Below are 14,926 nucleotides of genomic sequence, written 5' to 3'. Positions count from 1 at the left end.
CCCCCTTAAAATTTTATCTTTAGTAAATGTATGTCCTGTTGGTTAGTTTTGTTGACTGAGGGTTTTTTTTTCTCACAGGGTGTAGAATTTTGGTTAGCAGCATTTTGGTTGCAGATTCATGAGGAATGTGTTGTTTTGTTTTGACCTCCTTGCCTCTGGTTCCTCTACTACGGTCTGCACCTTTTGTCTGCACCTTTTGTCTTACAGTTTTGCAATTGTACTTGCTTGGCCACACTGACTCCAGATTTGGAACCTGAGTGTGCCTTCTCCTGAGGTGATACTGGGATTGATGCCCCGTTTTGAAATAATGTCCTTGTTACCAGTAAATAGATTAGGAAAGGAGTATCTCTGTATGTATGCTACATATACCATAGGGTCTGTCACTGAATTTTGTAGGGAAGTTTGAGGTGGTTTTGTATTGTTTGGGTCTCTGTTTGTTAATACGAATGAATAAGGACTGACGGTCCACATTAGCATTTTATACATTTAGCTATGCTTTATTCTAATAAAAAAAGAGTTCATTATTGCTCTCTTTAAAATTTGACCTTCAATAGAGTAAAAGCTTTTAGAACTTTACAAGAAGCTCTAAAGTGTAACTATGAACACTGGCAAATTTGGGAAAACTACATCCTCACCAGCACTGACGTTGGGGAATTTTCAGAAGCCATTAAAGCTTATCACCGACTCTTGGACTTACGTGACAAATACAAAGATGTTCAGGTAGGATATTCATATTTTTTTATTTCAGTTTGTGTTTGATATGAATCCTTGATCATATGGTATAAATTATTTCCTTGAATATGCACAGGAAAATTTTGTTAAACATACGTAACATATGAAAAAGGTATTTTTTTCTAGTCAAATATTCTTCATGATATATGGAATTCTGGTATTCTAATGTCAGATTTGTTTGTACAGTCATAAACTGAATATTACTGTGACTCAGTTACAAAAATCTGATGTGTGGGTTACATATATAGTCACTTTGCAGAAACTAAATAAAACACTGTATTACTTAGTACTTTGGGTATCTCAGTGTATTCTCTGACTTGTGGTAGCTGGAATAAATCCTATACTCATTTGTTCATTCATTTAACAAGCATTTACTGTATACCTTCAGATGGTATGAACAATATAGAGAGGATGGATAACGTTTTCTTTGCAATGTTTCATGAGATGGTGCTCTATTTGGTGGAATAAAGTTATCCCTCCAGAATGTATGGGAGACTCAAAGCCATTGTATCATCCAAAAGATTAAATAAAAAAGACTTTTTTGGTTTAATTGTAGTTGAAGACAATATGCTGTCTTCGGTATAAAGTGATACTCTGAGATCATGCCACTGCACTCCAGCCTGGGTGACAGAGTGAAACTCTGTCTCCAAATAAACAAACAAACAAACAAAACTGAATGGAATGATAGCCAAGTGAATGGAGGGATAGCAGAGTTTTACATCCCTAGAAAGGGTAGGGGCTCTTGTGAATCTGTTTGCACAGTCCCCTGACAGTCAATAGTTGTGCTGTTCACACTGCTGAAATTTTCCATTGAGCTAGTTCTTCCTCTTCTACACTTAGCACCTTGGCAAAGGCCAGTGATGAGGCTGAACAGATCTCGGTATATTGTGACCACTGAAGATAGTACATATCTCTTGTTTACTGCAATTGTGATTTTTAAGATCTTTCTTCACTAGGAAAGATTTCTGAAACCTGTTCCTAAAATCTCAAGGAGAATGCAAATCATTTATATTGGTAGTATATTCCATCTTACACTTGAAGGAAATTCTATTGTTTTCTTTCATATTAAAAAAAAATGTACACAAAACATTCACATCCAACACTCCTCATTTGGACATTGCTGCTGAATTGAATTCTTTAGAATTCTTTAGAATCTCACACTGTCAGAGCAAAAAGGGACCTTAGAAGTCCTCTAGGGCTATGCTGAATAAGTTTACACACCAAGTCAGAAAGGAGTGTGAAGCTCCCTTCCTTCCTGATAAGCCAGACAGGGGCCTTCTTCAAGCTGTCAGTCTGCTTTTCTATCCTCTTGGTATTGCTGCTGATAACTTGGCTGTGTCATCTCTTTCTTAATTGTCTTAGAATCGGCTTCCTTGGTCAGTCTGATCCTGTTAATCTTCTGTCCTGTGCCTCCATTTTCTAACTGATCTGCTTGTCTTTCTGCTGTGAGTGGGATTTCCCCTTTAAATCTATACTTTAACCCCAGTAATCTCCTTCATATCTGCTAAGGATTAGTAACAACTGGCTCACCAGGTTGGCTTTTTGGATCTTGAGAAAATCCTGATCATCCTTTCATGCTTGGCACCAGTAGGAGTTGTTTTATATAAGGTACCCAAATGGGTCTAGGCCTCTCCTCCAACAAGAGACAGACTTACTCTATGTGCACATGAAAGGAAGTGGCTTTTCTGTTTGCTCTTTTATTCTCCTTCACTTCCCAAGGCACGTAGAGCAGGTCAAAGTGGTGTGTGGTAAAATAACAATAATTAATATTTACTGAGGGCTTGCTGTGTGTCTGAAACTATCCTAAGCACTTCACATGTATTAGCTCATTTAATTCTCAACACGGCTGTAGGGGATAGGATTATACTATCATAAGCTATGTCTAACTCTGGATGGATGGATGGATGGATGGATGGATGGATGGATGGATCTCCCCACCCACTTGTTTTAAGGAAACTGACATTAGACAAAATGACTATTTAAGATTGTTTGGAAGAGCTGTTACTTGTACATCATAAAGAGTTATAAAGTCATCAAGATGATGCTGATTTTAGTTGACTTAGATGAATTAAGTATGGCAAATCTTGCTAACTCATGTATTCTAAAAGAAAGGCAAGAAAAAGCAAAGCAGAAGCAGTTACAATAGCTGAAAAGGTATTGAAGAATTTTACTTCAATTTCTTTATTCTTACCACCCCCACCACCCCCAGATTAGGAGTCTCATTCTCTCTCAGGATGAAAAACATTTTTGCTAATGTTTAGATAATACTTCTGTATTTGAGTATCTGTAAATGTATAGGGAAAGAGGTGATATTTAGAATAATCTATTGGTAGTAACAGTAGTATTATAGATTCCAAAGAATATAATTTTGGTAAAAATAACCTGAGTATGTAGACAGTTGATTCTGATAAAACTTTCAGTTGTGATTTGCCCTGTTGGATGCCAAATCAAAATCATTGGAATTTTAAGAACATTTGCTTAGAAATCTTTCAGCCAGCTGGGCGCAGTGGCTCCTACCTGTAATCCCAGCATTTTGGGAGGCCAAGGCAGGAAAATTACTTGAGCCCAGGGGTTTGAGACCAGCCTGCGCAACATTGCAAAACCCTTTTTCTACAAAAAAATACAAAAAAATTTAGCTGGGCTTGGTAGTATGTACCTGTAGCTACTCGGGAGGCTGAGGTGGGAGGATCCCTTGAGCCTGGAGAGGTGGAAGCTGCAGTGAACCATGATCACACCACTGTTCTCTAGCCTGGGTGACAGAGCAAGACCCTGTCTCTAAAAAAAAAAAGAGAGAAGTCTTTCAGGGGCCTTCCTTAAGAAAGAATAAAAGGACCCAAAATGCATAGAGATGCATTTGAGCATTTTTCAGAAAAGGAAAAAAAGTCTAAAAATATATATATTTATTTTTTCCTAGTATGAATTCAGATACTATGATTTAACTTTTATCTTAAATAGATTTTTTCAAACATATTTTAGTGGTCATAGTCTTAGCTTCTTACTTTTCTAATCATGGGGAATTTTCAATATAGCAAAATCGTGTTCTGATTCCAATTTAACATGTTCTAATCCTGTACCTGTTTTTTTCTACTTTATGGATGTGGATTATTGCATTAAAATTTTTGTGAGGGGATGAAATTATAAAGTGTATGAAATTATAAAGTGTTAATAAGTATTTGCTAACAAATAAATGTTTAAGAAACATGCTTTTAAAGTAAAAAAAAAAATTTTTTTTGTGGGGGAGTAAATTCAGGCTTATTTTAATACAGACATAGGGTAAATTAGCTTCAAATTTTTCTGTTTTTTTCTCACTATTTGTAATTGAAGAATGAGTGGATATACTACCTTTATCATTTTCTTTCTTTTTTGTCCATTTTATAATTTTATTAATACTATTTTAATTGACAAACTCTAATTGTATACATTTATGGAGTAACATATGATGTTTTCATATGTGTATGCAATGTGGAATGATTAGATCAGGCTAATTAACATACCCATCACCTTGTTTACCTATGTTTTTATGGTGAGATATTTGACATTTTACTCAGGTATTTTGAAATATACATTATCGTTGACTGTAGTCATTGTGCTGTGCAGAAGATCTCAAACTTAATCCTCTGTCTGAAACTGTATCCTTTCCCCCAAAATTCCCCATTTCCTCCCCACCCCACCTCCACCCTACCCTGACTCTAGTGACCATCATTCCTTTCTGTATAGTTTGTTATTAGTATTATAGATATGCTACTGATTTTTGTATGTTGATTTTGTATCTGAATTTATTTCATCTAATAGTTTTTACATGGGCTCTTTAGGGTTTTTGCTAAGATTATATTGTCAGCAAATAGAGACCATTTTGCTTAGTCCTTACCTATTAGAATATCTGTTATTTCTTTTTTCTTGCCTAATTGCTCTGTCTAGGACTTCCAGTACTATGTTGAAAAAAACCTTTGTCCTAATTTTGACTAATGTATGGTTTGGTAAAACCCAGGAATGCTTTTCTATAATAGCACTTATATGTATTTATTTCTAGATTATACATATTTTTATTCATCTATAATAAAATTGATTTTCATGTTTCTACATAATTAGTTCCTGTTTAGTTTTCCAGTTTTTGACTATTATAAATAATGTCATGAATATCCTTGCAGACAAATCCTCATATATAGCCATACTTCTTTCCTCAAGGTAAATTCTAATGTTGATTTGTTGGGATAGTTTTCCTTTTCTTCCTTCTTTCTTTTTCTGGATACCTTGGGCAACATTTTGGGAAAATAATTTAAGTATTGCAATATTGACATTCATTTGCTGTTTATATGTGGAAGAGGAAGGAAAGGAGATTAACATATATTGAGTGCTTACTATGTTTCTGCCACTTAACACAGATTATCTTTTATTGGGCATGCAGTATGTGAGGTGGATACTAAATATTCCTCATTTTATAGTTGATTAATATGAGACCCAGAGAGCTTATATAACTTGAGCAGTAATTTGGCTAGTAGGAACCGAAGACAGAAATCATAGGTAGGCATGTCTTATTTTTTTCTTTATGTCACACCTTGAAGTCTGTAGAGAAGATTTATGTCAAAAGCACATTTTCCCATCATATTAACGTGCTTGTGAACTGTATCTAACAAAGGTTTTTAAAAATTCAGACATAATTTGCAGATAATAAGCCAGGCACGGTGGCATATGCTTACAGCCCCAGATACTTGTGAGGCTACAGCAGGAGGATTACTTAAGCCCCGGAGTTTGAGGTTTCAGTGAGCTGTGATTGTGCCACCGCACTCCAGCCTGGGCAACAGAGTGAAACCTCATCTCAAAAAAATATGAAATAAAATAACAAAAAAAAATGCAGATAATTTTAACTAGTATATATTCTTAGGTAATCACCACCCCAAACAATTATGGAACATTTTCATTATTACAGGAAGTTATCTTACGTGCGTTTCCAGTCAGTTGAAATATCACCTCTTTCCCCCATGAGGCAACTACTTTCTGATTTCTGTCTCCACAGTTCAGTTTTGCTTTTTCTTGAACACCATATAGATAGAATCATACAATATGTATTCTTGCATATTGAGGTTGTCCTTTGTGTGTATTTTTATTTGATGCTTTCTTTGGGGACAGGAGAAGATGGTATTGATGTACAGTGAGGCAAGTTGCCAATGAAACTGAAGTCCTGGGACACTTGCTGGCTGTGCATTACCTGAAAGTAAAATGAGGAGGGAATGGATATATGTTATACAAAGTGTAGCTTTAGAAAATAGCTATTCTCCCCATTTAACTGTTGAGGTACCTGGGGCTCAGCAAAGTGAATTAATAGGTTGATTTCTCATAGCTAGCGAACAGTAAAGCTAAGTCTTGACATCTGGCCTATTTAACCTAAAGCCCTTTCCACGGTCTAAGAACTGTTTTTTGTTGTGTTTTGTTTTGTTTGTTTTGGTTTTTTTCTGAAGCACTAAAAAAGACAATGCTAAACTGCCTATCTCTCTCTGATAACTGAGGTTTGGGGAAGCCAAGGGTCAGGGTTATCAGACCAGGAAATAGAACAAGTACTTGGAGAGCTCCAAGTGGAGCAGGGAGCTAGCCAAGCAGGGGAGGTGGGAAATTGCTTCGTTCCTGGCCTGGAGCCCTCCTGGAAGTTTTTGTAATGGGTCCTAAGGCAGTCCTATTCCTTCCTGCTATGAGGACCTCCAGGATTCAAAGGGTCAGTGCCTTGCGCTGTAGGCCACGACTTTGATGAGACTAGCCCAGAGAAATCAAGGTTAGTGTTGGGAAACAATAGTTAAAGTTTCTCTTTGTGGAGATTCTTTTACATTTATGTTGGAATTGCTGCTCCTCTATGTGAGAGGCCTTCAACTCTCTTCACAGGCCAGTGTTAGTTTCCCAGTCATTCTCTGCTTGCTGCATTCCCTAAGTGTGGTTCCTGATGGAGGTGAGAAATAGGGTTGAGATAGAGAATGAAACATAAGTTCTACTATTGCTTAAATGAAATCGAGATGTGGGTAAGGGATTTAAAGGCCATTACATGAACTCAGTGGCATGGTATTGGTTTGGGTGGGATATGAGGGCTATAGAGCTGTTTATACTGATTAAAATGAAATCTGTCACATGCAAAGAATCCTCAATAAGATTATCAGCAGATTTCTCATCATAAACTTTGGAGGCCAGAAGGCATTGGGCAGATATTTTCAAAGTGCTAAAAGAAAAAAACTGTCAATCAAGAATCCTTTATCTGGCAAAACTGCCTTTCAAAAGTGAGGGAGAAATTAAGGCATTTCCAGATAAACAAAACTTAAGGAAGTTCATTACCACTAGAACTGCCCTGCAAGAAATGCTCAAGGGGGTCCTACAGGGTAAAAAGAAAGGACACTAGACAATAACTCAAAGCTGGATAGAGAAATAAACATCTCAATAAAGATAAATATAAGAACTGATAGAAACGAATATTATTACAACAATGTTTTTTGTTGTTGTTGTTTGAGATGGAGTCTTGCTCTGTCGCCCAGGCTGAAGTGCAATGGCGCGATCTTGGCTCACTGCAACCTCTGCCTCCTGGGTTCAAGTGATTCTCCTGCCTCAGCCTCCTCAGTAGCTGGGATTATAGGTGCCTGCCACCACGCCCGGCTAATTTTTGTATTTTTAGTAGAGACAGAGTTTCACCATGTTGGTCAAGCTGGTCTTGAACTCCTGACCTCAGCTGATACATCCACCTCGGCCTCCCAGAGTGCTGGGATTACAGGCGTGAGCCACCATTCCCGGCCTGTTATGATGTTTTTTTAACTGTACTCTTTATTTTCCACATGATTTAAGAGACTATACACTAAAGAAAACAGTTATTAGTCTAAAAGCTAATAGTATTCTAACTTTGGTTTGTAGCTCCATATTTTGCTTTCTATGTAATTTAAGAGGCTAATGCATTAAACATATTAGTGTATGTTTATAAATTACATTTATAAAGATGTAATTTTGTGACATCAACAACCAAAAGGGGTGAGTATGGCTCTGTTAGAGAAGCAGGGATTTTGTATGTTAATGAATTTTATAATAGACATATATAAAACATTCTACCCAACAACAGCATACATATTCTTCCCAAGCGCACATGGGACATTATCTAGGAGAGACAATATGATAGATCGTAAATTAAGTCTCAGTAGATTCAAAAAAATAAATGTCATAGAAAGTATCTTCTCTGACTACCCCAGGATGAAATTATAAATCAATAACAGAAGTAAAACTAGAAAATTCACCAAATTATGGAAAATAAATAACACACTCTTAATCAATGGATCAAAAAAGAAATCACAAGAGAAATTAGAAAATACTAAAAATGAATGAAAATGAAAATACAACATACCAAAACTTGTAGGACACAGCGAACGCATTGCTAAGGAAGAAATTTGTAACTCTACATGCTCACTTTAAAACACAAAAAATATTTCAAATCAATAACTTAACTTTACAACGTAAAGAGCAAACTAAACCCAAGGCTAGCAGAAGGAAGAAAATAAGAATAAAGATTAGAATAGAGATAAATGAAATAGACAGTAGAAAAATAATAGAGAAAAATCAATGAAACTAAAAATTAGGTCTTTGAAAAGATTAATAAAATGGACAAACCTTTAGATAGAGGGACTAAGAAAAAAAGGAGACTCAGATTACTGAAATCAGAAATGAAAATGGGGACATTACTACTGATTCTACAGAAATGAAAAGATTATAAGAGAATATTGTGAACAAGTATATGTCAACAAAGTGGATAACCTGGATGAAATAGACAAATTCCTAGAAACACAAAACCTACCAAGACTAAATCATAAAGAAATAAGAAATCCGAATAGATGTATAACTAGTAAGGAGATAGAATCAGGAATCAAAAATCTCTCAACAAAGAAAAGCCCTGGACCTCATGGATTCACTGGTAAATTGTATCAAACATTTAAAGAAGTCACAACAATCTTTCTCAAACTTTTCCAAAAAATTGAAAAGGAAGGAACACCTCTTGGCTCATGCTATGAGGCCAGCATTATCCTGATACCAAAGCCAGGCAAAGACCCTACAAGAAAAAAAAAAAAAAACCACAGACCAAAATCTCTTATGAACATTGATGCAAAAACCCTTAACAAAATACTAGCAAATTGATTCACTAGCATATAAAAAGGATTATACACCATGACCAAGTGGGATCTATTCCTGGAATTTGAGGATGGTTCAACATATGAAATAGATCAATGTAATAGACTGCATTAACAGAATCACTTGAACAGGTACCTGGCAGATACATACAAGTGCTGTTTTTTGTGTTTTTTTGTTTGTTTGTTTTTGTTTGTTTGTTTTGAGACAGAGTCTCGTCCTGTCACCCAGGCTGGAGTGCAATGGCATGATCTCAGCTCACTGCAACCTCTGCCTCCCAGGTTCAAGTGATTCTCCTGCCTCAGCCTCTTGAGTAACTGGGATTACAGGCACCTGCCACCATGCATGGCTAATTTTTTGTATTTTTAGTAGAGATGGGGTTTCACCATGTTGGCCAGGCAGGTCTGAAACTCCTGACCCCATGATCTGCCCGCTTTGGCCCCCAAAGTGCTGGGATTACAGGTGTGAGCGACTGTGCCTGATACTTTATTTTTATTTTATTTTTATTATTTTTTTGAGATGGAGTCTCGCTCTGTCGCCCAGGCTGGAGTGCAGTGGCACAATCTCGGCTTACTGCAACCTTCACCACCTGGGTTCAAGCAGTTCTCCTGCCTCAGCCTCCCAAGTAGCTAGGATTACAGGCATGCACCACTACGCCCAGCTAATTTTTGTATTTTTTTAGTAGAGACGGGGTTTCACCATGTTGGCCAGGATGATCTCAAACTCCTGACCTCAAGTGATCCACCTGCCTCGGCCTCCCAAAGTGCTGGGATTACAGGCATGAGCTACCGCGCCTGGTCACAAGTGCTGTTTAAATGTAGCTGCTGTCATTCTCATTGTCATTACTGAAAATATGACACCATAAAAGCACTAAAAGAAAGCATGGCAAATATTTTTATTGGCTTGGTGATGAAGAAGACATTTTTTATCATGACAAAAAGCCATACTTCATTAAGGAAAAGATCAAGAGATTTGATATTTAAAACTTATGCACATGCAAAAATAAGGACTTCTGGCCGTGAGTGGGGTACTGTAGGTCACCAGCCATAGTAAGGGTAGGCTGTGACAGTGACATTCATATGTTTATTGCTTTCTGAACTAAAACCAGAAAATGATTTCCAGAAGCCAGGAGAGTGCCCTAGGAAGAGCTTTTCTCAGTGTTTTAACTGTCTTAGTTTTTCTGCTTAAAAATGCAATGTTTGTTTTCTAGGCCTACAATAACACATCACCACAAACTTGCTGCCTTCAAACAACAGAAGTTTGTTCTCCCCACTGAGTTCTAGAGACCAGAAGTCAAGTTCGAAATCAAGGTGTTGACATGGCCATGTTCCTCTGCACACGCTAGGGAAGTGTCTTTCTGCACCTCTTCCAGCTTCTTGTGGCTCCTGGCGTTTCTCGGCTATGGCAGCCTAACTCCCATCACTGCCTCCATTTTCACCTCCTCTCCTCTGTGTGTTCCCTTCTTCTGAGGAAGAAATCATTGGAATTAGGCCAACTCTAGTCCACAATGACACCTCATCTTAACTAGTTAACATTGCAAAGACCCTATTTCAGGTCAGATTCTGAGGTTCTGGGTACACATGAATTTTGGGGGAATGTTATTCAGCCCACCACACCACAGCTTTTGTGCTCTATTTCAGGAAGAAAACAGTTGTAGCAGTAGCATTGAGAATAGCGGTGTTCATGAAGAGGGGAATAGATCTAGTACTTCACTGGGAGCTGTTAGTGGTAGCAGAGGTGACAGGCACAGAGGTACAGCAAGGGAAGACCAGAAAGACCTCAACCACTCCTATGAAAGTCTTGCCTTTAGTGAACACCACCAGAGATTTGAACATCTGGAAGTGACAAAAAAGCTGATGAGTCTAGGAAGAGAGTTGATGGAAAACTAATAAAACTTTTTAAAAGAGACACAAACTTAGTCATATACAATATTGGGAGATAAGACTGGAATCCCAGGTCATGTGGGACAAATTAGGATTTCTGAGAAGTTTCTGTTATTAGTCTTCAGCAGATTATGACATTCCCTGACATACCCTGAAAGAATTTGTATATATGGTATGTGCATATTCTAGGAAGAGGATGAAAAACTCTCATTAGATCCACAAGGGTGTCCAGAACCCCAAGGAAAAAAACCCAGAGATTAAAGCTTATCTTTGGAGTAGACTGTTAGATTTAGTTTTCAGATGAAAAGGCAAGTGGCCCTTTCCTTGTAAACATCATGAATTAAAATTTACCTTTATAACTTGTTACAGTACAAAGAGGAAAATATCACGAAATGCATTTATTTAGTGCCCTAGTTTTTAAAAGTTACCGATGTTTGAAACTGTGTATAAATAATTTTTAAAACTTACTTTTCCCTATTATCAGCCCATTTCTCTGGTGCTCTTTTTGTAGTCAGTCCCCCAAGACAGGCATTCTCCACATTATTTCTGCTTCCTCTCCTCATCCTTTTCGGAACTTATGCCATTGCAGTTTTATCTCCCCTAGTCCACTTAGAGTACTGCTGTCAAGTTCCGTTTGCCACATCCAGTGGACAGTTGCTGGTCCTCAGGTTTCCAGCAATATTAAACACCATTGCTTTCTCCTTTCTTCTCCGTTGGCTTCCAGAATTCCACACTTCTTATCACACCAGCTGCTGCATCCTAATCTTTGCAGACTCATCCTCATCTTCCCTTCTCAGTGAGAACAACCCCGAGTTCAGTCCTCACATTATTTTTTTCCCCCATATATATTGCTACCCAAGGGGGCTCATCTCTTCCCTTGGTTTTCTTCTCACTTCCTGAAAATACATATTATAAAAACAAGTTACAAGATCTTCTGCACATGACCCTTTAACTCTTTTTCACATAGGCTGTTGAATTTGTTTATTTTGTCATGGTTGTACTTTTGGATGTCTTAATTTTTTTCCCGTTGGTTCATATTTCCCTGGGGTATTGTCTGTTCAACTGGTAGTATATACTTGATAGGAGGGGCTAAAGCCCAGGACCTAACTTGTGACCTTCCTGGTGAGGCTGGGCCATAGGGGGAGCTCACCCATTGGATACACTTTGCCACTGCCACCTCCCACCACCACCAAGTGGCCTGGTTCCTCAGGAAACCTCCCTTACCTTCACTAGACATTGCTCTTTTCCAGTACCCATCTTTCTGAGTAGTTATCTAACCTCAGTGAGTAGAGGGCAAAGTAGAAGGGCACCCTTAGGGGCCAGCCAGGCTGCCCAAGCCCTTACTGTCTGCTCTCCACCCTAGCCAGGCCTTCTGCCTTGATGTACACACATGGTCCCTGCTTTGTACTGGGTTGGCACTGCTGTTTCAGTCTCTCCATGCTGATGGTAAATGTCATGGATAGTAGGAAGTGGAAGTAAAAGGGACAGATAAACACTTTTCTCAGCCCATCTGTGAACCTTGGCACCTAGCCCTTTTCCACCTGAGCTATATTCTCCACCATAGTAGGATCCAGCCGGCTTCTGTCTCCCCAGGGGTTCTCATATGTTTACTGTAACTTTTTCAGATCATTAACTTTCCTTTTTTCAAGCAAGGTTGATGTTGTGTGGGGTTAGGATTCAGAAGTAGTTGGCAACTTGTGTTAGTTTATAATGAAGATTAACAATAAAGCTTCACATTGGGGAAAAATGAGTTTGGTACAAAATAAGAAAAAAATGTAAGCCAGGCATGGTGGCTCATGCCTGTAATCCCAGCACTTTGGGAGTCTGAGATTGGTGGATCACCTGAGGTCAGGAGTGACCAGCCTGGGCAACGTGGCGAAACCCCATCTCTACTAAAAATATGAAGAATTAGCCGTGCGTGGTGGCGTGCATCTGTAGTCCCAGCTACTTGGGAGGCTGAAGCATGAGAATCACTTGAACTCTGGCGGTGGATGTTGCAGTGAGCCGAGATTGTACCACTGTACTCCAGCCTGGGTTACAGAGCGAGACTCCATCTGAAAGAAAGAAGAAGAAAGAAAAGAAAAGAAAAAAGGAGGGAAGAAAGAAAGAAAGAGAGAGAGGGAGAGAGAGAAAGAAAAAGAAAAAATGTAAATTTCTTAGAAAGGAAATATATTTAGTCCACAAACATTTGGAAATGTTTAAGGAAGTGGAAACGTTTAACTTCACTAATAATGAAAGAAACAGTTCAGAATAATAGCTGCGTATACCTTTTGTAGAATAGAATATCAAAGATTAAAAAATATTTGTATACCCAGTGCTGGTAATATGCAATTAAATGACATTTTCATACACAGTACTATTCATTGGTACCTAATTTGATTTAGCCCTTTTAGAGAATATCTCATTTATCTCTTAAAATATTTATTCTCTTAAAATATCTTAAAATATTTATTCTCTTAACTCCATAATTCCGTTCCTGGAATTCTCACCTAAGGAAAGGTTCAGTATGAGAAAAGTCTTTAGGCACAAAGATATGCACTGAAGTGTTTTATTTATACTACTACTGATAACAGTGGCAGCACATGGAAACAGCCTAGTGATCTAAGTGCGGGGGAATTGCTAAATAGATTATGGTCTATCAACCCAGTGGAATATCTTTAATCTATCAAAATACTATACTTAAAGGGTATGTGGAAAACATGAAAAAAATTCTATGGCATAATGTTACAGTGAAAAAGGAAGATAAAACAGTTTATGTAATATTATATTATAAAACTTACACATAATAAAAAGATTAGAAAGAAATTTACTCTGTTAGTAATGTTTGTGATTGGCTGATAAACCCAATAAGAATTTTCTTTTTTAAATGTTGTATTAGCTCTGACGTGGGGGAAATTCTAATTTAAAAAAAATTACAAAAACAAAACCCATTCTGGTTCTGGTTGATTCGAGATTTAGCAAAGAAATGATAATGAAATGATAAAAATTACTAGCATACATATTTCTTAAAAGAGAAACCTTTCCAATGTAAAAGAACTTAATAGAAAGGAAGAAAGAGGAGTGGGGAGCTGTGCTTTGTGAATTAATGTAGCAAATGCTTGATAACAGGATCCAGGACTCACTGAATTCAGATTCAAGCCTGAAGCCTGCTTTCCCTAGGTGTGACCTGGGAGAGGTTCTTCAGCTCCTCTGTGCTCCAGTTTGTTCATCTGCACAATGCACATAACAACAGCATTGTCCTCATAGGGTTGTTGGGTGGGTTACATGGGCTCATAAAGCATGTGGCACATAGGAAGGGCTATATATGTAAGAGGTGTTATCTACCTCATTGTTTTCATCTCCTCATCCTTATCTAAGCTCAGGAGTCACAGGTCTCTGGTGATCAGAATCCAGCTTCATGACTTACTTGCTGTGTAACCATAGAAAGTTTGTTTTACCTCTTTAAGCCTCAATTTTTTTATTTGTAAAGTAGAGGTAATAAAGTACCTGCTTCCTAGAGTTATTGTGAGAACTTAATGAGATCAGGTAGGTCACGTACTTAGCACAGGGCTTGACACATAGTGAGTGCTCACAGCAGAAATAGTAGGGAGGTATCAAGGGCTGACACCATGGTGGTGAATTTTGTTTTTCTTGAGTTCCGTTTTGAACCATAAGGAAACATGGAAGTGAGCTAATGGGCAGGGCAGTAGAGTGAGTGAGCCAGCAATGTGGGCGTTACTGTCCACTTCCAACAGAGTAAGGTAGTTGAGGATCAATGATAATCGTAATAGTTTATATGTTTATATTGCTTCATACTTTTCAAACCTCTACCTGTATATTGGCCCCTTTAATAGAACAGTTCTGTAATGTAGTGGACAGAAAGCCTGTGCTCATTGCTGCTATTTACCAGTCTCCTAGTCCCTTCCCCATGTTCATGGCCTACTTCAGCAACTATGTAGCCTCCTCTCCATTCTAGATCTAGCTGATCTTGATACTTGGTGTTTAGGTAGATAATATCTCCAGTACTTTGGACAGCATGGAGGCCTTAGTCTTTATTTCAGTGACAACCCATCCCTGTGGCCATATCTTGGGTCCTGTGTCCCCAAGAGTTTTTCCACCTCTAAAATCTTAAACTTCAATTTTCTACCCTTGAGCCACTTTTTACATATGTAGTAATTTATAGTTTTGACTTGTTG

General features: G+C 37.9%; 1 protein-coding gene across 1 annotated transcript in view; it reads left to right on the top strand.

The window, feature by feature from the left end:
• TTC27 (tetratricopeptide repeat domain 27) overlaps positions 1-14,926 on the top strand; it is a 189,665-nt gene that overhangs the window by 161,236 nt on the left and 13,503 nt on the right. Inside the window, 1 exon segment of the mRNA XM_033176078.1 lies at positions 555-720. Coding sequence (XP_033031969.1) covers positions 555-720 — 166 coding nt within the window.

The sequence above is a fragment of the Trachypithecus francoisi genome, unplaced genomic scaffold (assembly GCF_009764315.1).
Source record: "Trachypithecus francoisi isolate TF-2019V2 unplaced genomic scaffold, Tfra_2.0 Lachesis_group17, whole genome shotgun sequence".
In the NCBI taxonomy this organism is placed as follows: Eukaryota; Metazoa; Chordata; class Mammalia; order Primates; family Cercopithecidae; genus Trachypithecus; species Trachypithecus francoisi.
This window is presented reverse-complemented; position numbering and strand designations above follow the sequence as displayed.